Source organism: Hyaena hyaena, unplaced genomic scaffold (genome assembly GCF_003009895.1).
Source record: "Hyaena hyaena isolate Hyena2069 unplaced genomic scaffold, ASM300989v1 scaffold_27, whole genome shotgun sequence".
NCBI classification, from domain to species: Eukaryota; Metazoa; Chordata; class Mammalia; order Carnivora; family Hyaenidae; genus Hyaena; species Hyaena hyaena.
Window position 1 is genome coordinate 945638 of NW_024080659.1, and position 15228 is coordinate 960865.

General features: G+C 61.2%; 1 protein-coding gene across 9 annotated transcripts in view; it reads right to left on the reverse strand.

Annotated features, from left to right (window-relative positions):
- Window positions 1-1263: 1263 nt before the first annotated feature.
- The window catches only part of PEMT (phosphatidylethanolamine N-methyltransferase), a 100057-nt gene continuing 86092 nt past the window's right edge, over window positions 1264-15228 (reverse strand). For all 9 annotated transcript variants that reach the window (XM_039227254.1, XM_039227258.1, XM_039227255.1 and 6 more), the window contains 4 exons: window positions 7217-7362; window positions 4477-4588; window positions 1772-1846; window positions 1264-1566 (listed from right to left, as the gene is read on the reverse strand). In XM_039227254.1, the coding sequence (XP_039083185.1) occupies window positions 1509-1566; window positions 1772-1846; window positions 4477-4588; window positions 7217-7362 (391 nt within the window). In that variant the 3' untranslated portion in view covers window positions 1264-1508. The remainder of the gene's footprint in view (window positions 1567-1771; window positions 1847-4476; window positions 4589-7216; window positions 7363-15228) is intronic.

Sequence of the window (15228 nt, forward strand, 5' to 3'; positions counted from 1 at the left end):
CCGGGGGAGGGGTGGGGAGACTGGGTGCCGGGCCAAGGTCCTCCAGTTCCATCCAGGAACCACTCCGCCATGGCATCGGGAGCCCCCACCTCTCCTCAGCGCCTCCCACCTCAGCGGCAGAGAGGGAGTGTGAGCCTGGGCGGGAAAGACCTGTGCCTCCGGGACAAGCCACCCAGCCTTTGCTGCCAAACGGGGGCGACCCCGGCCTGCGTGGTAGTGCGGAGTGCGCAGACACAGCCACTGCGGGGCGGGGGCCCAGAGCAGGTGCATGCCAAATCTCCGAGGTCCAGCCGGCCCGGCCCTTCCCCTCCCACTGCTGGCTCAAACATGGCTAGCAAATCTGGGGGAGCACAGTAGCCTCCCCAGCCCCATCCCACAGCCCACGCCACGTCAGTCTTCAGCTTCATGACATTTCCGTCCAGTGCCAGGCCCCTCACAGGCCAAAGGGGGGTTGCGTTGTAATCACATTTGGGCTTTTCTGATCGCCCTCAGATCACCCCACAAAGATGATCTGTCTCCAAGGCCAGCTCATCAGGGCTGGACCTGGTGGCTTGGGGTTCAGAGAGCATGAGTGTCACAGCCTAGCTTCTTGCAAATGTGGTAGTGTCCCGGGGGAGGGGGGTGTGTGCTAACTGGCCCAGCTCATTGGCCTGACCCCAAGGGGCCCAGCTGATGCCCCTCACTAGCTCGGCCCTTCAGAGCATGCTGCTTTAGGCACCCACACTTGTTCTGGCCACAGGGCGTTTGCACTCACCATTCCTGCTGCCTGGAATCCTCGCATTTGCTACCTTTGCTCATTTGGGTCTCAGCTCAAATGTCACCTCCTCAGAGGGCGCCGCCCCGACCACAATGGCTAATAGGCTCCCACCCCCACCAGGTACCATCACATCACTTTTTACGTTTTCAGCATGCTTTTCACTCTCTGACGGCAGCTTGCAGAGGCTGGGAGCTCCTTGGCATGTGGGCCTGGAGGGTGGTATGAGGACACCTCGACCCAGAGGCTGGGCTGGCTCCCCAAAGGAAAGGGACAGAAGATGGGGCGCTGGGGCAGGGTGTGAGGCCGGCGGCACAGGAAGCCCAAATGTCTGGGCAAGCCCTTTCCCTGCCGACCACGGATGGTAATGCCGGCCTCAGGGCTGAGAGGCTTCAGGCAGAAGGAAGGCCACACCAGCCTGGCCTGGAGCCCTCAGGGGAATGCTCCCTCCCCAGGAGCACCAAACTCCTTCCCCTTTCCCACCTGGCCAGACAGAGAGCCGGAGGGGATGCTGGCGTCAGGGTGCCTTTTATTGGTGAGTTAGGACGCGCTCTGGGTAGTGGGACAGGGGGGCTCAGTGGCCAAACAACAGCATGTCCAGGGCCCCCGAGGCAGAGGTTTCCAAGGCACTGCGTGGCACTCATCAGACGTGAACACTGGCGCGGTGGCCAGGCGCCCTTCTCCCCGCTGCAGGGCTGAGCACTCGGGGCAGGCCGGGGGCGGCAGGCCCTCAGTGAAGCGGCCACAGGCCCGGTCAGCTCCTCTTGTGGGACGAGGACGCTTTCTGCTGGTAGATCTGAGCCGTGAAGGGCCTGCAGGGGGAGAGAGGTCCAGTCAGCACGTCTCAGGGGTGATGCACCGCCCCAGGCCGGGCCCCCACTGCAGCATGGACGGGAGGCCCCAGGCTGCCCCGTCACCGCCTGCCCGGCCCCCCAGGCACCCCCCCCGCCCCGTTCTGAGCTTCCTGTCGGCCGCTCGGCAGCCACACTCCTCGTGTGTGACAGTGTGCCTACTCACTCCTCGTACTGGATGGCGACCATGTAGATGAGGGCCACGACCACAGTCAGCAGCAGGCCGGCGGGGCTGGCGTGCCTGCGGAGAACACTCAGTCAGGTCCCGGGCCCGCCTTCTCTCTCAGACCAGGGCCCACCGTGCTGATCCTGACCCGACGGCCACCAGCTGACCGCCTGTGCAGTGTGGCTCAGTCCTCCACGGGGGGCTCTGCTCCGGCCCCCACCCCCCACCCCGCTCAGGACACAGCAGGGATGACAAGAATGCCTGGCCTCTCAGACAGCGTGTCCTTTTCTGCAGAGGAAGATGTTCCCAGGGTGGGGAGGGATGGGGGGACAATGCTAGCCTGTGCTCCAGCGACCGTGTTCTCAGGCTGTTTTCTAGAAACAGGTCCAAGGCCCCCAGCCACATGTGGAACCCTTCATGGCTTCCTGCTGGTGACTGCCACGCGGAGGAGCCTGGGTGCATCCACTGTCCAGCTGGTCCCACCTTTTTTAGTTGCCTCTGACCCCAGAGGCTCCCCAGAGGGTGGGCTGCGGCATCCATATGGCCAGGGGGGCGGGAGGGAAACTGGATCATGGGGCCGCACAGAGCCCGGGAGCGAGCAGGGAGCACGGGCCCCAGGCGGGCTCTGTGTCCCCCGCTCTGCCTCCTTCACAGAAGTCCCAGGCTGGGGGCCCTAGACTTGTGTGTGCCAAGTGGAGACCCTCTGCCCTGCCCACTCACCTCCGCCCGGGCCTCACCCCATCTCTCTGTGTGTGCGGGCAGCCCTCCAGCAGGGGCTGTGAAGGCCCCACCCTCCACTCTGTGGCCTCGATTCCAACCATCCTCCAGGCCGGAGGGGTCTGCCGGCCCGTCGTCACAGCCAGGTGGAGATGCCAACGCCAAACGGAGACCCTTCTGGGGCTAAACTGAAATCTGCCCCCTGGGAGCTTTACTCACTGGCCCTCGCTTGTTTTCTGGAATGAGCAGAGCCTCCCCACCCACAAATCTGGCACCCGAGGAGCTGGGGCGGAGGCTCAGGGGGATGGTCCCCACCCCGGGCCCTGGAGCGTGAGCCAAGTAGGCACCCCTACTCCATTACATCCACAGGAAGCTTTCCCACTTCTCACATGCTCTCACACTCTTGACCTTGACACCCTAACAACCCTGTGTGGAAAGGATCGTCTCCTTCTGCAGACGGGGAGGCTGAGGTCCAGACTGACCCACGGGGCCCCGCTCTGAGCCTGAGGGGGTGGCAGGGCTGGTCCGAGGGAACCAACCATGCACCTTGGGGAGCGGGGTGTCTCACTCGGGCTAGGGGGCTGGGAAGGCAGAGGCCTGGAGAGAGCAGGAGGCCCCGCTGCCCCAGGCCCATAGAGCTCCCCCATCCGTGGGGCCCCTAGCGGGAAGCAGATGGGCTGCAGGAGGCCTGGGCAGCCCTGCCGGGTCAGTGTCTTGCAGCCCCAGGCAACGGCCCCTCTCTACGAGCTCAGACGAAAGGCCGCGTCTCTGCAGCACAGAGGAGGCCCTCCTTTCTCACCGCGCGGCTGGTTTCCTCCCTACGGTCCCTCATATGTTCCTGAGAGCCCTGACCTGGTAACATCTCACTCCTGGGCACCGGCCACCACCACTGGGGCACAGAAGGGGCCCACATGTGAACTCTGCCTTTGGAAGGCCCATCTGAGCACAGAGGACACAGCTGTGTGGGGAGAGGGGAGGGGGGAGTGGTCAGGGAGGGCTTCCTGGAGGAGAGGGCACTCAAGTTGGGTTTGGAAACACCAAAAGGGAATGGAAAAGGGAGGGAACAGTGGATGCACTGGCAGGGGTGAGCTCAGGGCAGAATCAAGAGGCTGCAGGGTAGGGCCTAGGGACATGCGCTTTGGAGTGGATGAATCTAGGGGCATGGAACCCTACCCCCCAGGATCCCACCGGCCAAGTCCAGGCGAGAGGGACTGGGCTGGGGCAGGGGGCGAGGTCCCAGCCAGACCCACAGATCTCCCGCTAGCGCCTGGCACTCGAAGCCCAGCGCTCTAATCTGGGCTGCACCTGAAGGCAGTGGTTGCAAGGAAACATCTCACTCCTGACATTCCACCATTTGAGACTCATTCCTTTATGTCTTAGAGCCTTCCTGGTTTCTGGGAGCACCTGCAACATTCTAGGCACGTGGCTCCAAGTGTCCAATAAAAGCAGACCGCTTTCTACCAAAACACTGCCTGAGAGAGAAGCCCTAATACGGAAAATGGGCAAACAGGAAGTGCTCGGAGGGGCGCAGGGTGTGAGGCCCAGAGCCCACGGCACCCCCTACGCTGGCCTCCCCCCCTGGGGTCTCTGGACAGCATGAGCCCTTGGCAGTGGCTCAGGACCTGCCAGCCCTAATGTTCCAGGACAGGGTTGGCAGTCTATGGTCTGCAGGCCAGAAATGATTTTTCTACTTTTAAATGGTTAAAAAGAGAGAACAGAATATCTCATGACATGCAACAATTATATGAAATTCCAATTTCAGCATCCATGAGCGAAGCGGGGCTGGTCCCGGCCACAGCCATTCATTTACCTATAGTCTCAGGGCCGCTCTGGCCCTGCCCCTGTGGGAGAAAGCTCGCCAACCCGTTCTAGGAGGTCATTTGCATGCAGAAGAAAGTCCCAAGGGACATGTCGGCTCCACGGATGACAGAGGCTGGCCCGTCTTGCCCAGGAGGCAGGGAGGGTGGGCAGGAAGGCCTGATACTCACATGATGGCCCAGCCCAGGTAATTGGCTGTGCTGCCCCAGTACATGGGGTTGTCCAGGATGTTGAATGGGAATGTGGTCACTCTGGCCTCCATGAGGATCCCAAAGTAGTCGCCTGTGGACAAGTTGGGGGGCGGGGGCGGAGGGTCACGGCCTGGCTGTACAGTGACTGAGGGAGGCCCCCAGGGTGGGCACCATGGGGTTTCCTCCAGGAGGCTCTGCCCAGCCAAGGAGCTGGTGGTACAGTGCACTGAGTCAAGGGGCACCCCAGGCAATGGGTCCACTCGGGTCACAGGCATGCAGACACCTCTGAGGGCACAGGGTCCTGAAGCCCTCCCACTCTACCCCCGTCTGCTCCTTTCCTCTGTGCCTTTGCACATGCTGTTCCCTCTGCTTGGGATGCCTTTCCCTGCTCTCTGTCTAGTGAGCATCTTTCCTCCTTCCTCATTTCTCCCTCGGCCTATGTCACCTCCTGAAAGAGGCCCTTCCCTGCCTGCTACCCACTGTTCCTGCCCCCAGATCCTCTCTTCTCACCCAGGCCGCATCCTGGGTGAGCTCCTCCCACCCCGGGGATCCAGGGGGCCTGCTCTGCTCCTCCACCACAGCCTGCGGCCAGCCCTGAGCAGCGGTCACAGTGGAGAGTGCGACCGTCAGATGGCCGATCCCGCACAGGCCCATCACCCACCCCTCTGGGACTTGGCGACGAGGCCACTCCTAGAGGCAGAGACGTGGTCTCCAGCACAGGCCAGGAGGCAGCCCTCACCACGGGCAGGCGTGCGGTGCTGCTCAGGAAGGGCCCCCGCCGCGTCCGCCCCACCGCGTCCACCCCGCATCCTCTCCCCGGAACCCTTCAGAGCTTCATCGGGGGTGGAAGTAGGGCAGCCGCAGGCAGAGGAGTCCACTGTCTGGGGACAAAGGTGCAGAGCACAGGAGCCGCCCGAGGGCTGCGGAAGGCTGTCTTCCCAGGAGGCAGGAAATGGGGCCATGGGCCTGGAGGCGGATGGCACAGAAACCCGCTTCGGGGTGACTCACAGGACGGAGGTGGCCGCTGTGCCCTACATCCAGAGCCCAGCGGCCCCTCTTGGCCGTCTCTCCTGGGTGGAGGCATGCTGCGGTGACTGCTCCAGTCAGGCTCCTGCCCACTGCCCGCCCCACCCCCCGACTGGCTCCTCTAGGCGATGCGCCCCACACGGCCTTGACCATGTCCTGCCCCCCATACCGTCCGGGGCTCCGCCAGCTCCTTCCCAGCTCTGTGCCCACACCCGTGCCTGCATGCCACAGGGCTATTCACCCCGGTCTTCCAGCACCTGAGCTGGACAGGAAGCGCCCCTCCTCCCTCTGTGGCCCTTGGCCTCGGCTCTGTAAGGCCTACACCATGATCCCCACCTCCTCCCTGTACCTCCCCCCACTACCCGGCCAGTCCAACCTCCTTGATGCTGGCATGAGATCTTTCCAAGCCCTTCTGTGACCCTACCTCCCCAGGAGTGAAGCCTCAGGCCCCTACATGGCCTTCAGGGACACGTGACATTGCCCCCACCTGACCTCCAGCCCTCGCCTGACTGTCCCCCCCCATCCCCGCACACCCGCCCCCCCCCTGCCCTGGAGCTCTCTGTCTGCCCCCAGACCCTAGTGCCCCACCCCTACCAGGAAGACTCTGAGCTCCACCTTTTCCCCCCAGGTTCCCGCCTCCATGACCCTCTCCCAGCACTGGGCACCCAAAGCTGCAGCCTAAGCAGGAGGTGCTGAACCGTCCGCGGGCCCTGCTGCTGCAGATTCCCTACAGGCCCAGGCAAGGCCTCGGCACAGGCCTCCGGCACGTGCTGCTCCCGGGGGTCTCATCTGCCTGTGAACACGAGCTCCTGCAGAGCTGCAGGCCCCCCGCTGCAGCCCGCAGTACCCCAGTTCCCCTGTGGCACCCCGCAGTACCCCAGTCCCCCCGCTGCAGTCCACAGAACCCTACAGTACCCCAGGCCCCCCACTGCAGCCCACAGTACCCAACAGTAACCCAGGCCCCCTGCAATACTCCAGACCCCAAGTGGCTGTGGGTAGAGAGACACCCAGGCAAACCAGGAGGGTGTGGGGACTGCCCTGGGCACTGGAGGAAATTGAGGCCAGGTTTGTGAGGTGGGCTGGGGGCTGAGACTGGTGACGGCCCGGGAGCTCCCGATCCAGCCCATCTGAGAGGTAGGCACCTCCCACGTGCCGGCTGCCCGCGGGTCTCCCTCTGTGGGCTGCCTCCTCCTTTCTGCCCCTGACCCAGAGACGCCCTTGCTCTTGCGGCCTCCCCTGCTGCTCTCTTCTTTGGGCTTCCGAGTTGCTAGAAGCTGCTGACGTCATAAGGACCCCTTGCCAGGCCAGCACAGGGCTCCCGGCCCAAAAGCACCTGAGCCGGAGGCAGTGGGGGATGCAGAGCAGGGACAGCACCCCCTTACCCCACACCCAACCCAGACCTGCACCAGCCCTGGCTTGTGGCCCCACGCAGCAAGTGGAAATCCCACCTGGCCTGGCACCCAACCAGCCGGATGGGGTAGGAGAGCTCAGCTTCCCAAGCTGACCAGGCAGAGGCCCGGAGGAGGGAAGGCCCCTGAGCCCCAGAGTGAGTGGCAGAGCAAGAAAACGGCTGGGTCTGCCTGTGCACCCCAAGAAGGTGTCACAGATGGCAGGGCAGTCAGCCACCCGGCCCCAGCACCCCACTGAGCCCAGAGTGCGTCTGCTCATGGCCCCCCAGGCCCTGGGGTCTTACCTAGGAAGGTCCCGGTGAAGCCCAGCGCAAAGAAGCTGGAGAGCACAAGTGTGCTGCCTATTCCCAGGAGTGCAAGGCCCAAGCCGTAGGCCGTGGGGTTATCCAGGCTCTCCATCTTGGGCTGGCTCAGCATGGCCTGCATGAAGCTGGGGGGAGAGTCAGGAGATCACTGCGTGGAGAGGGGCTTCCTACCCTTCCCACCCTCGGTCTCCCAGGGGACCCCCAGAATAGCCAGTCCAGGAGCTCTCAGAGCCTGCTGAGGCCAGGCCGGTGACCTGAACAAGTGACGTGGGCCGCTGGTGGGTTGTGGTGTCCGGCCCTGTAGCACCAGCCCTCCGCTGCCCCTCCTCCCCCCCCACAGGAGAGGTAACCAGAATGAGGAGCCTGGGCCCTCCTACATTTTTTTACTTTTTGAGAGAAAAGCCAGAAATCATGACTTGCGTGTAAAATACTCTAATTGTTAGAAATGGGCAATAATGACAACTGCTTTAGACTCTGCATGACAGTGGCCTAGATTCAGCCTAAAGGCCACCAGTTTGCAAACTCCAATTCCTGTCCAGTTAGCAACCGGCACTTATGAGCCAAATGTGGCTCAGCAGAAAAGATGCATGCCGCTAGCTGTACCCACACTCTCCTGCACTTGGCTGGTGTTGCACGCGGTGCTGGCATCCTGTGCCCCTGGAGTGGACACAGTGCCCAGAAGCCCAGGGCACGCTCTGCCCCCTCTGCGGCCTCCACAGCTCCTGGGCCGGGCTGGTTGCATCCCAAGTGGCACCTCAGAGGCCCCTTAATGTCTTCCCTCTACCTCTGAAATGCCCCCAGCAAGCTCCTTTTGGGGCCAAGCCATCGAAGGCCTTGTTAAACACCCAGTGACAAAAACACGGAGGAGGGGACTGGGCTCTTGGGTTTGGAAGTTCAGGTTCTCCAACTGGCTACTCAAGAGGAGAAGGTGAGGTGCAGACAAGGCAAAGTGACTGGGCTTATAGTAACGCATGGCAGCAAGGTTCAGGGTCTGCCTCACTAGTGGAGCACTGGCACTGGTGAGGGACACACTCAAAGGAAAGGCTGTGTGTGGGAGCAAGAGCATGCGTGTGCCACTAACACACACCTCCCACTCCCACACCCCATGTTTGCAACACTCAGAACGGACATGAAGCTCTCCTGCCTCATGTAAGGCAGCTGCCTGTACTCACTCTGTACTAGGTACCTCTTAGTTGGGCAGCCTACTATCTACCTACCCACCCACACACCCCTCCACCTGTCTAGCCTCTATCCATCCACCCACCCACCCATCCATTAGTCTCTCCTCCATCCATCCATCCATCCATCCATCCATCCATCCATCCACCCATCTTTCCACCATCCACCCATCACCCATCCATCAGTCTATTCTCTATCCATCATCCCATCCATCCATCCGTTTATCCTCGATCTATCCATCCATCCATCGACCTACCCATCCATTAGTCTATCCTCCATCCATTCATCCTTCCATCCATCAGTCTATCAGTCTTTCCCTCTGTCCACCCACCCATCCATCTACCCATGCATCCATCCAATAGTCAATCCTGTATCTATCCATCCATCACAAAGTACCTCTGTTTACAAGGCTCTTTCAAGCAGAACAAATTCACCATCCCCACTCATTCATTCTGCTGGAAAATTCAAATTGTTGTAAAACCATCCTTATTTGAGCTAAAAACACCTCCCTCGAACTCTCTTCTCCAACTACTTTCAGCTCCTAGAGAACAGAGGCTGCTTCTCCTTCCCCCAAGGATGTCCCAGGCACCCGGCACACGCCACACAGGACGGGTTATGGTTCATATTCATCAGCTGGAGGAAGAGCAGCACCCCACTACCTACTACCTGTCCCTCACCCTGCGGGCAGAGGCCTGCATGGTGACCTGTCAAACAGCGGCACGTGTATGTCAACGCACACCTGGACACTGGTCACGCTGCCCATATCCCCGGCTCTCCACCCACCACTGCCCTCCCTCAGCCTTCCTGCTGCCTGCACCCAGGGTCACCCCGCAGATCCAGGCTGAGCTGCTGGGATTGGCCCAGGGTCATGCACACCCTGTTGTTGTTGTACGTGGTCATCCCACCCCTGCCCCACCCCTCTCTGCCCTCACCTGCCTTTCCGGTAACCCAGCAGCCCTCACCCTCTGGGCAGCCCTGTGACGCAGGCACACCTTCAGCCCTGCAGATCAGCAGCTAAGGCCATGGAGCAGGCAGCTTACCAGCCAGCCTCAGCACCCCCCCACCTCTCCTGAAGGTAGGAGGGTGCGGGCCCTGGCAAGGCTGACTGCCCCACTCAGAGCGGGGCTCACCTGCAGGCCCCTGGCTCCTTGGCAACCAGGGCAATAGGGAGCACCCAGCAGAGAGAGAATATGTGGGTGGGTGGGCGTCATGCTCGGGCCTCTGTGCTCTTGTGGGCTGGAGTGACACCCCACCCCCCCAGCCTGGACCCTGGGCTCTACCTCCCTAGACATAGCTCTAGCACCCGCTCCTCCCTGCCTGGGCTGCCTCCCACCCCGGCCTCCAAACCGAGGGAAATGAGGCACGGTAGGCACCCCCTGGCCATCCCAGCATACCATCTGCCTCAAGTACTCTGGGGGGCACCTTATGGCCGCCCAGTAAAAGAGCCCCGGGCAAAGAGCAGTACTGTTTTTCAGACTTGGGTGTCCTGAGCCTTGGCTTTTGCCTCTGTAGATGGTGATGTAACCCCTCGTCACCCTGTGTGGAGCTGCGGCCGATGGCTGTGCACACTCTGGTGACTGTGAAACATGCCAGGCTCTGCCTATGGACTTGTGGAAGGTGGGAGGGACAGCGCTGTGAATGCAGGTGACGTGGCGTGATGAAGCACTGGGCGCCGCGGGACGGGCACGCGGGATGGCGGGCCCAGAAGGCCGCGGCAAGGCTCAAGCTGGGATCTGGAGAAGAAATTCATCACGAGAAGGGCAGAGAGAGAATTCCAGAAAGAGGAACAGCCCAGGCAGAGGCTGGGGGCAGAGCCCAGCTCATTTGAAAGCAGACTGCAGAAGAGACTGGGGTCATTTGGCATGCATTCCAGTGAGTAGGAAGTCACAGGTGGGGAGGAGCCGAGCCCGACACCAGTCAGTGACTGCAGCAGGACAGCAAGCACTGGGGTTGCGGGGGGCCCGAGGGAGCCCAGCCCAGAGGGGACCCCCACGGGGTTCCAGAGAATCCGGCCTCAGTTTCATGCTCTGTGCTGGGCCGGCTCCAGTCCCTCTGCCACAATTCACTCACACCATCCAGGAAGCCATAAGCTGCCTGGCCCTGAATGCATGCAGCAAAGGCAGCAATGAAAATGGAAATTCCTTGCAGACTTGCTGGTCTGAAACTGCTTCCCAGGGGAGTGACCCTGCAGGAGAAGCCATCTGCTTGGAAGCAGGTAGAGATTCCTAATAAAAGGAAGATCTAGGGCCAGTGATGGGCAGAAGGCCCTGTAGTGGCTGGGTGGCTGCCCGAGACTGGACCCTGGCCTCTGTCCACCTGTGGCTCCTTTTCCATTCCTTCTCCAGTGGGCAGAGAAGAGAAAGGGCCAGTGGAGAGCACTTTCCAAGCTCCTTCAGCACCCACTAGGTGCAAAGCTCTCCAGGCCACACTCTCTGGGCGCAGCAGAGAAAGCAGGCAAGGCGCTGCCGGAGAGTTCCGTTCAGGCACCCCGTGTACTGCCGGACACTCTGGGACCACGGGCGTCAGGTTTCCGGGAATGGCAGGGCCCGGCCCCAATCAGGCGATCTGTGGTATTCTAGCCTCTCCATTAAGCCAGGAAGGCACAGTCCTTTCCCCATGGAAAATTAATGGAGGGATGAGTGGCTCTGTGAGCCATGCTCCATAATAGAATGAAATAACAGGAGGCAATTTCCTTTGGAAATATTCTGCACTGGGGGTGGGAGTGGAGAGACACATTCATTTGTCTCAGGTTCTATTTTTAAAACCTGGATTGAGCTTTCGGTCACCGGTGTGACTTGAGGATGTCTGCGCACTGCTCCCCGGAAATCCCGGAACCCAGAGCGGACGTGGAGAGAGGGTGTCGCAGCACATTGTGGGCGCTAGATCCTACCCGGCTTGGCCACGCATGGCGCCTGTTGCCCCGAGACCGGCCTGTGGCCCCATCTGTCTGCAACTGACCAGCCCTGACAAACTTCAGTCCTTCAAGGACGCCCCCACATATTCTCCAGGTGAGCCTGAACAGCGATTCACTTCACATTCCGCCTTTCAGGTTAGTGCACGCCTCGGGGTTCAACCACACTGAGCAAAACTATTCATGAACGTTGGTGTCTGGTGCACTGACTTAATTTTTTTCCCTATCCACGTTAAAATAAACCTACAAGTACTAATGCAAACCAAAACAAAAACGTTCACCTACGTAACCCCTCGAAAGATCATCAGGCGTCTAGAATTTAGGGCCGTGATGCTGTACTGATTCTGTGCATTTAATGAACACATCACCTTTTCAAAGTGTTTCCAAAACCCATCACTGCCAAGAGAGGATCTGTCTTATCTTACAAATAAGGAAACAGAGCGGTTGGGGGTGGGGCAAGGGAGGAGCCCAGGTGATACCCAGCCAGCCCTATTGTTGACTTATTTTTGTTTCTGCCAGATGGAGGTCCTCGGCCCCCTCTACCTGGGCCCTGAGCCCAATATCTGGACCCACCCTGTTGAGATGCAGGGTCCTCGAAATCCAACAGCCAGGCCCCGTTTGCCTCTGGGTAGTCCAGCCCAGACTCCCCGGCCCCCTGCCTGGTCAGGAGCAAGTTCTCCAGCTCTCCCACCTGCACTGAGGGACTTCAGGGGCCTGCTTCCAAAGGTCCCCATGCAGTCCCCACCCACAGGTCCCCGGCCCAGGCAGGATAGGACAGAACCCTAGGCATTAGAGATGAAAGGTGTCTGAGTGGACCCCCTTATTCCCACACCAATCACTTGCCCAATCGCAGGATTCTGAGTCTGCATGGACCTCTGGCTCCTCCCCAGATCTGGGCTCGGCGCCCAGCTGCCTCCTGCCCCAGCCTCCTCCTCCTGGAGAGCCTCCATCCTAGATCCCACGCCTCACCAAGGCCCTTCCCCAAGGCAAACCCCTAATGCTGGCTCGGCCTGCAGAGTTAAGGCTGACCCCGCGTGCCCCTCCTGTTCCCACCGCCTAGAACTCCCTTCCACGGTGGGGCAGGCAGGCCTCCACGGGGCTCCCCCGTGCAGGCCCACAGAATTCCTCCTGCTGGGAGTGGACTGCCCTCGGAACACCAAGGCGTCACTTCCCGATGGGGCTAAATGAGGGCACTTCCAGATGTAATTACAGTTCATCGGAAAGGAGATTACCCTGGTCAAGTGCAATGAGAAAGGAGATTACCCTGGTCAAGTGCAATGGCCTGGGGAACGTTTCCAAAACGGCCTGGAGGTCAGAGAGAAGTCCGAGAGACTTTCTCCCGCTGGCCTGGAAGGAGCCAAGCACCGTGCCGTGGGGAGGACCTGGTGCCTGGCAGTGGTGGGGACACAAGGGGCTGAGCACCTCGGCCCTCCAGCAACAGGGATCTGAGTCCTTCTGGGAGCCTGGGGAGGCCCCGCCCCGTTTTCCAGCCATGATCTCACTGCACCTTCTGACAGCCCTTCACCTGCAGAACTGTGCCCATGTGCCCGTTTGCTGGTGCCTTTGTGTGGCCACGGGCCCCTCAGGCCTGTCTTGCCCACATTCGGCGAGCGGCTCCAGCAGGGCCCTGGAGATGGCAATGACTGGCACACAGATGGCCATGGGACGGAGAGCCACACGTGCTGACACCACCGATCTGGCTGGTCCAAGCACGCTGTGCACCTGCCCCCGGGGCAGCTAGCACACGGAGGGGGAGGAGGTTTGCTGCCCTCGCCCCAGCCCCAGCCGCGTTTCTGCTGGAGGTGTGCCCCCATGCTGAGCGGAAGTCACCAGCTCGGCTGTCCCCACACTTTCATGTCCGTGTTTCCACAAGACCACAGGCAATTCCGAAGTGTCCTGGAATACAGCTCCATTGAGTGGCTGCCCGATAGAGCCGAGGCCCCCTGAGGCCCTATGCACCTGTGCATCGGCCCTCAATGGGGCCGCAATCCTGGTGGAAGGAGGCGGGGCGATGGGACAATTGCAGTGCCAGCCCCAGGGAGCCTGGGCCCCGCCTGGCTGTCCACACGGTGCCATCCCGGCTCCAGGCCACCAGGCTCCCACTGAGCCTGGCTGTGCAGGGGCTGCAGCCGGCAGGGAGGGGGCTTCAACAGAGGCCCCCCAGCCCATCAGGCCTGCTCTCCTTCACGCTCCACGGCCAGAGCAAACAGGCCAGCGCTAATGGCCTCCAGATAAGGAACCTACTCCTCCTGTCCGAGGCCCCCAGACCACTTCTGGTTGCCCGGATCGTGCACACCACCTGATGCGGATGCTCAGCCCTGCCCCTTTGTACCCATCATCGGCCACGGGGCCGTAGCTTCACACCCGCAGACCCGCTGCCAGGTGGTCTCTTGACACCCCTGCCCAGGGCTTTCACAGGGACGTGATCTGAGCTCCATTCAGTCGAGTGCATGTGCGTGTCTGTGCTCTCTGCTCATCCCCCCCCCCCCCCCCCCCCCCCGGCCCCACTGCTGCTCCCCCGCCCCCCACCAGGGAAGCTGTGGCTTACAGACAGATAGACACAGCAGAAATGTCCAGAACAGGCAAATGCATAGGGAGGGAAAGCAAATTCAGACTTTCCAGTGCCCTGGGGTGAGGTGAGGGCGTGTGCTTAATGGGTACAGGGTTTTCGTCTGGGGCGAAAATGTTCTGAAAGTAGACAAAAGCAGTTGTGTGACATTATGAGTGTACTAAACGTCCCTGAGCCGTGTACTCTAAAATGGCTCAGTGGCAAATTTCACGATATGTATATTTACATCTCAAAGAATCAAATGAAGCCATGTGTGTGGAAAAGGGTGCTCGGGAAAACGTCAGGGGGCTGTCGTAGGGGGGGCTGTCATGGGGGGGACTGTTGTGGGGGGACTGTCGTGTGGGGGGCTGCCATGGGAGGCTGTCATGTGGGGGCTGTCATGGGGGAGCCGTCGTGGGGGGGCTGCCATGGGAGGCTGTCATGTGGGGGCTGTCATGGGGGAGCCGTCGTGGGGGGGCTGCCATGGGGGCCTGTCATGTGGGGGCTGTCGTGGGGGGGCTGCCATGTGGGTGGCTGTCGTGGGGGGGCTGTCGTGGGGGGGTGTCGTGGGGGGCTGTCGTAGGGGGTACTGTCGTGGGGGGGTGACGTGGGGGGGCTGTCGTGGGGGGGGACTATTGTGTGGGGGCCTGTCGGCTACAGGCTGGGGCTAGTCTTGCCAGGATTCTCACACATCTTTCTGGAAGCCCCACCCACCCGATCACCAACATGGCAGAGGGAAGGGCAAGAGGGAAAAGAGCCGGAGGGGAGGGTCCAAGCCTGCTGATCGGGAAGGTGGACAGAAGCCAGTCCTGCCTGTGAGCATCCTCCCTCTCCTCCCAGAACCTTCCTGGGGTGGCTGCCAGTCCAGCCAAGAGAAAAGTCATGGCCCGGAAGGCAGACACCAAGCCACACCAACGCCAATACCGAGAGGCTAGCGAGAAGGAAGACCAGAGGAGCTGTCACCTGTAGGCAGCTGGACATGGTGGGACTTCCTCCCAGCTCTCCCAGGCCCCGGATGCAAGAAGCCAGACAGGTCTTTGCCGGTGTCTACACGTCTGAAGCTGGGCTGCCGGTGGGCCTGTCTGCTTGGTCTCCTAGGAACCCATAATGCTGGGCTGGGGGCCTGCAGGAAGGAGGCACCCCTGTCAGGGGACCAGGGACCGGGGCCCTCTAACTTTTGCCTCCTGCTGGCTTCCTGTGCAGAAGGTACCCAATCCAGGCATTGCAGACCCTCCATCACCCACTTCCTACGGGCTCCCTAGGATGGAGTGTGAAGGTCACTGCCCCACCCATGCTGCTGTAAGATGGGCCCCAAGGCAGGGTGGAGTCTGCTCGGCCCGGGATCCCCTGCTT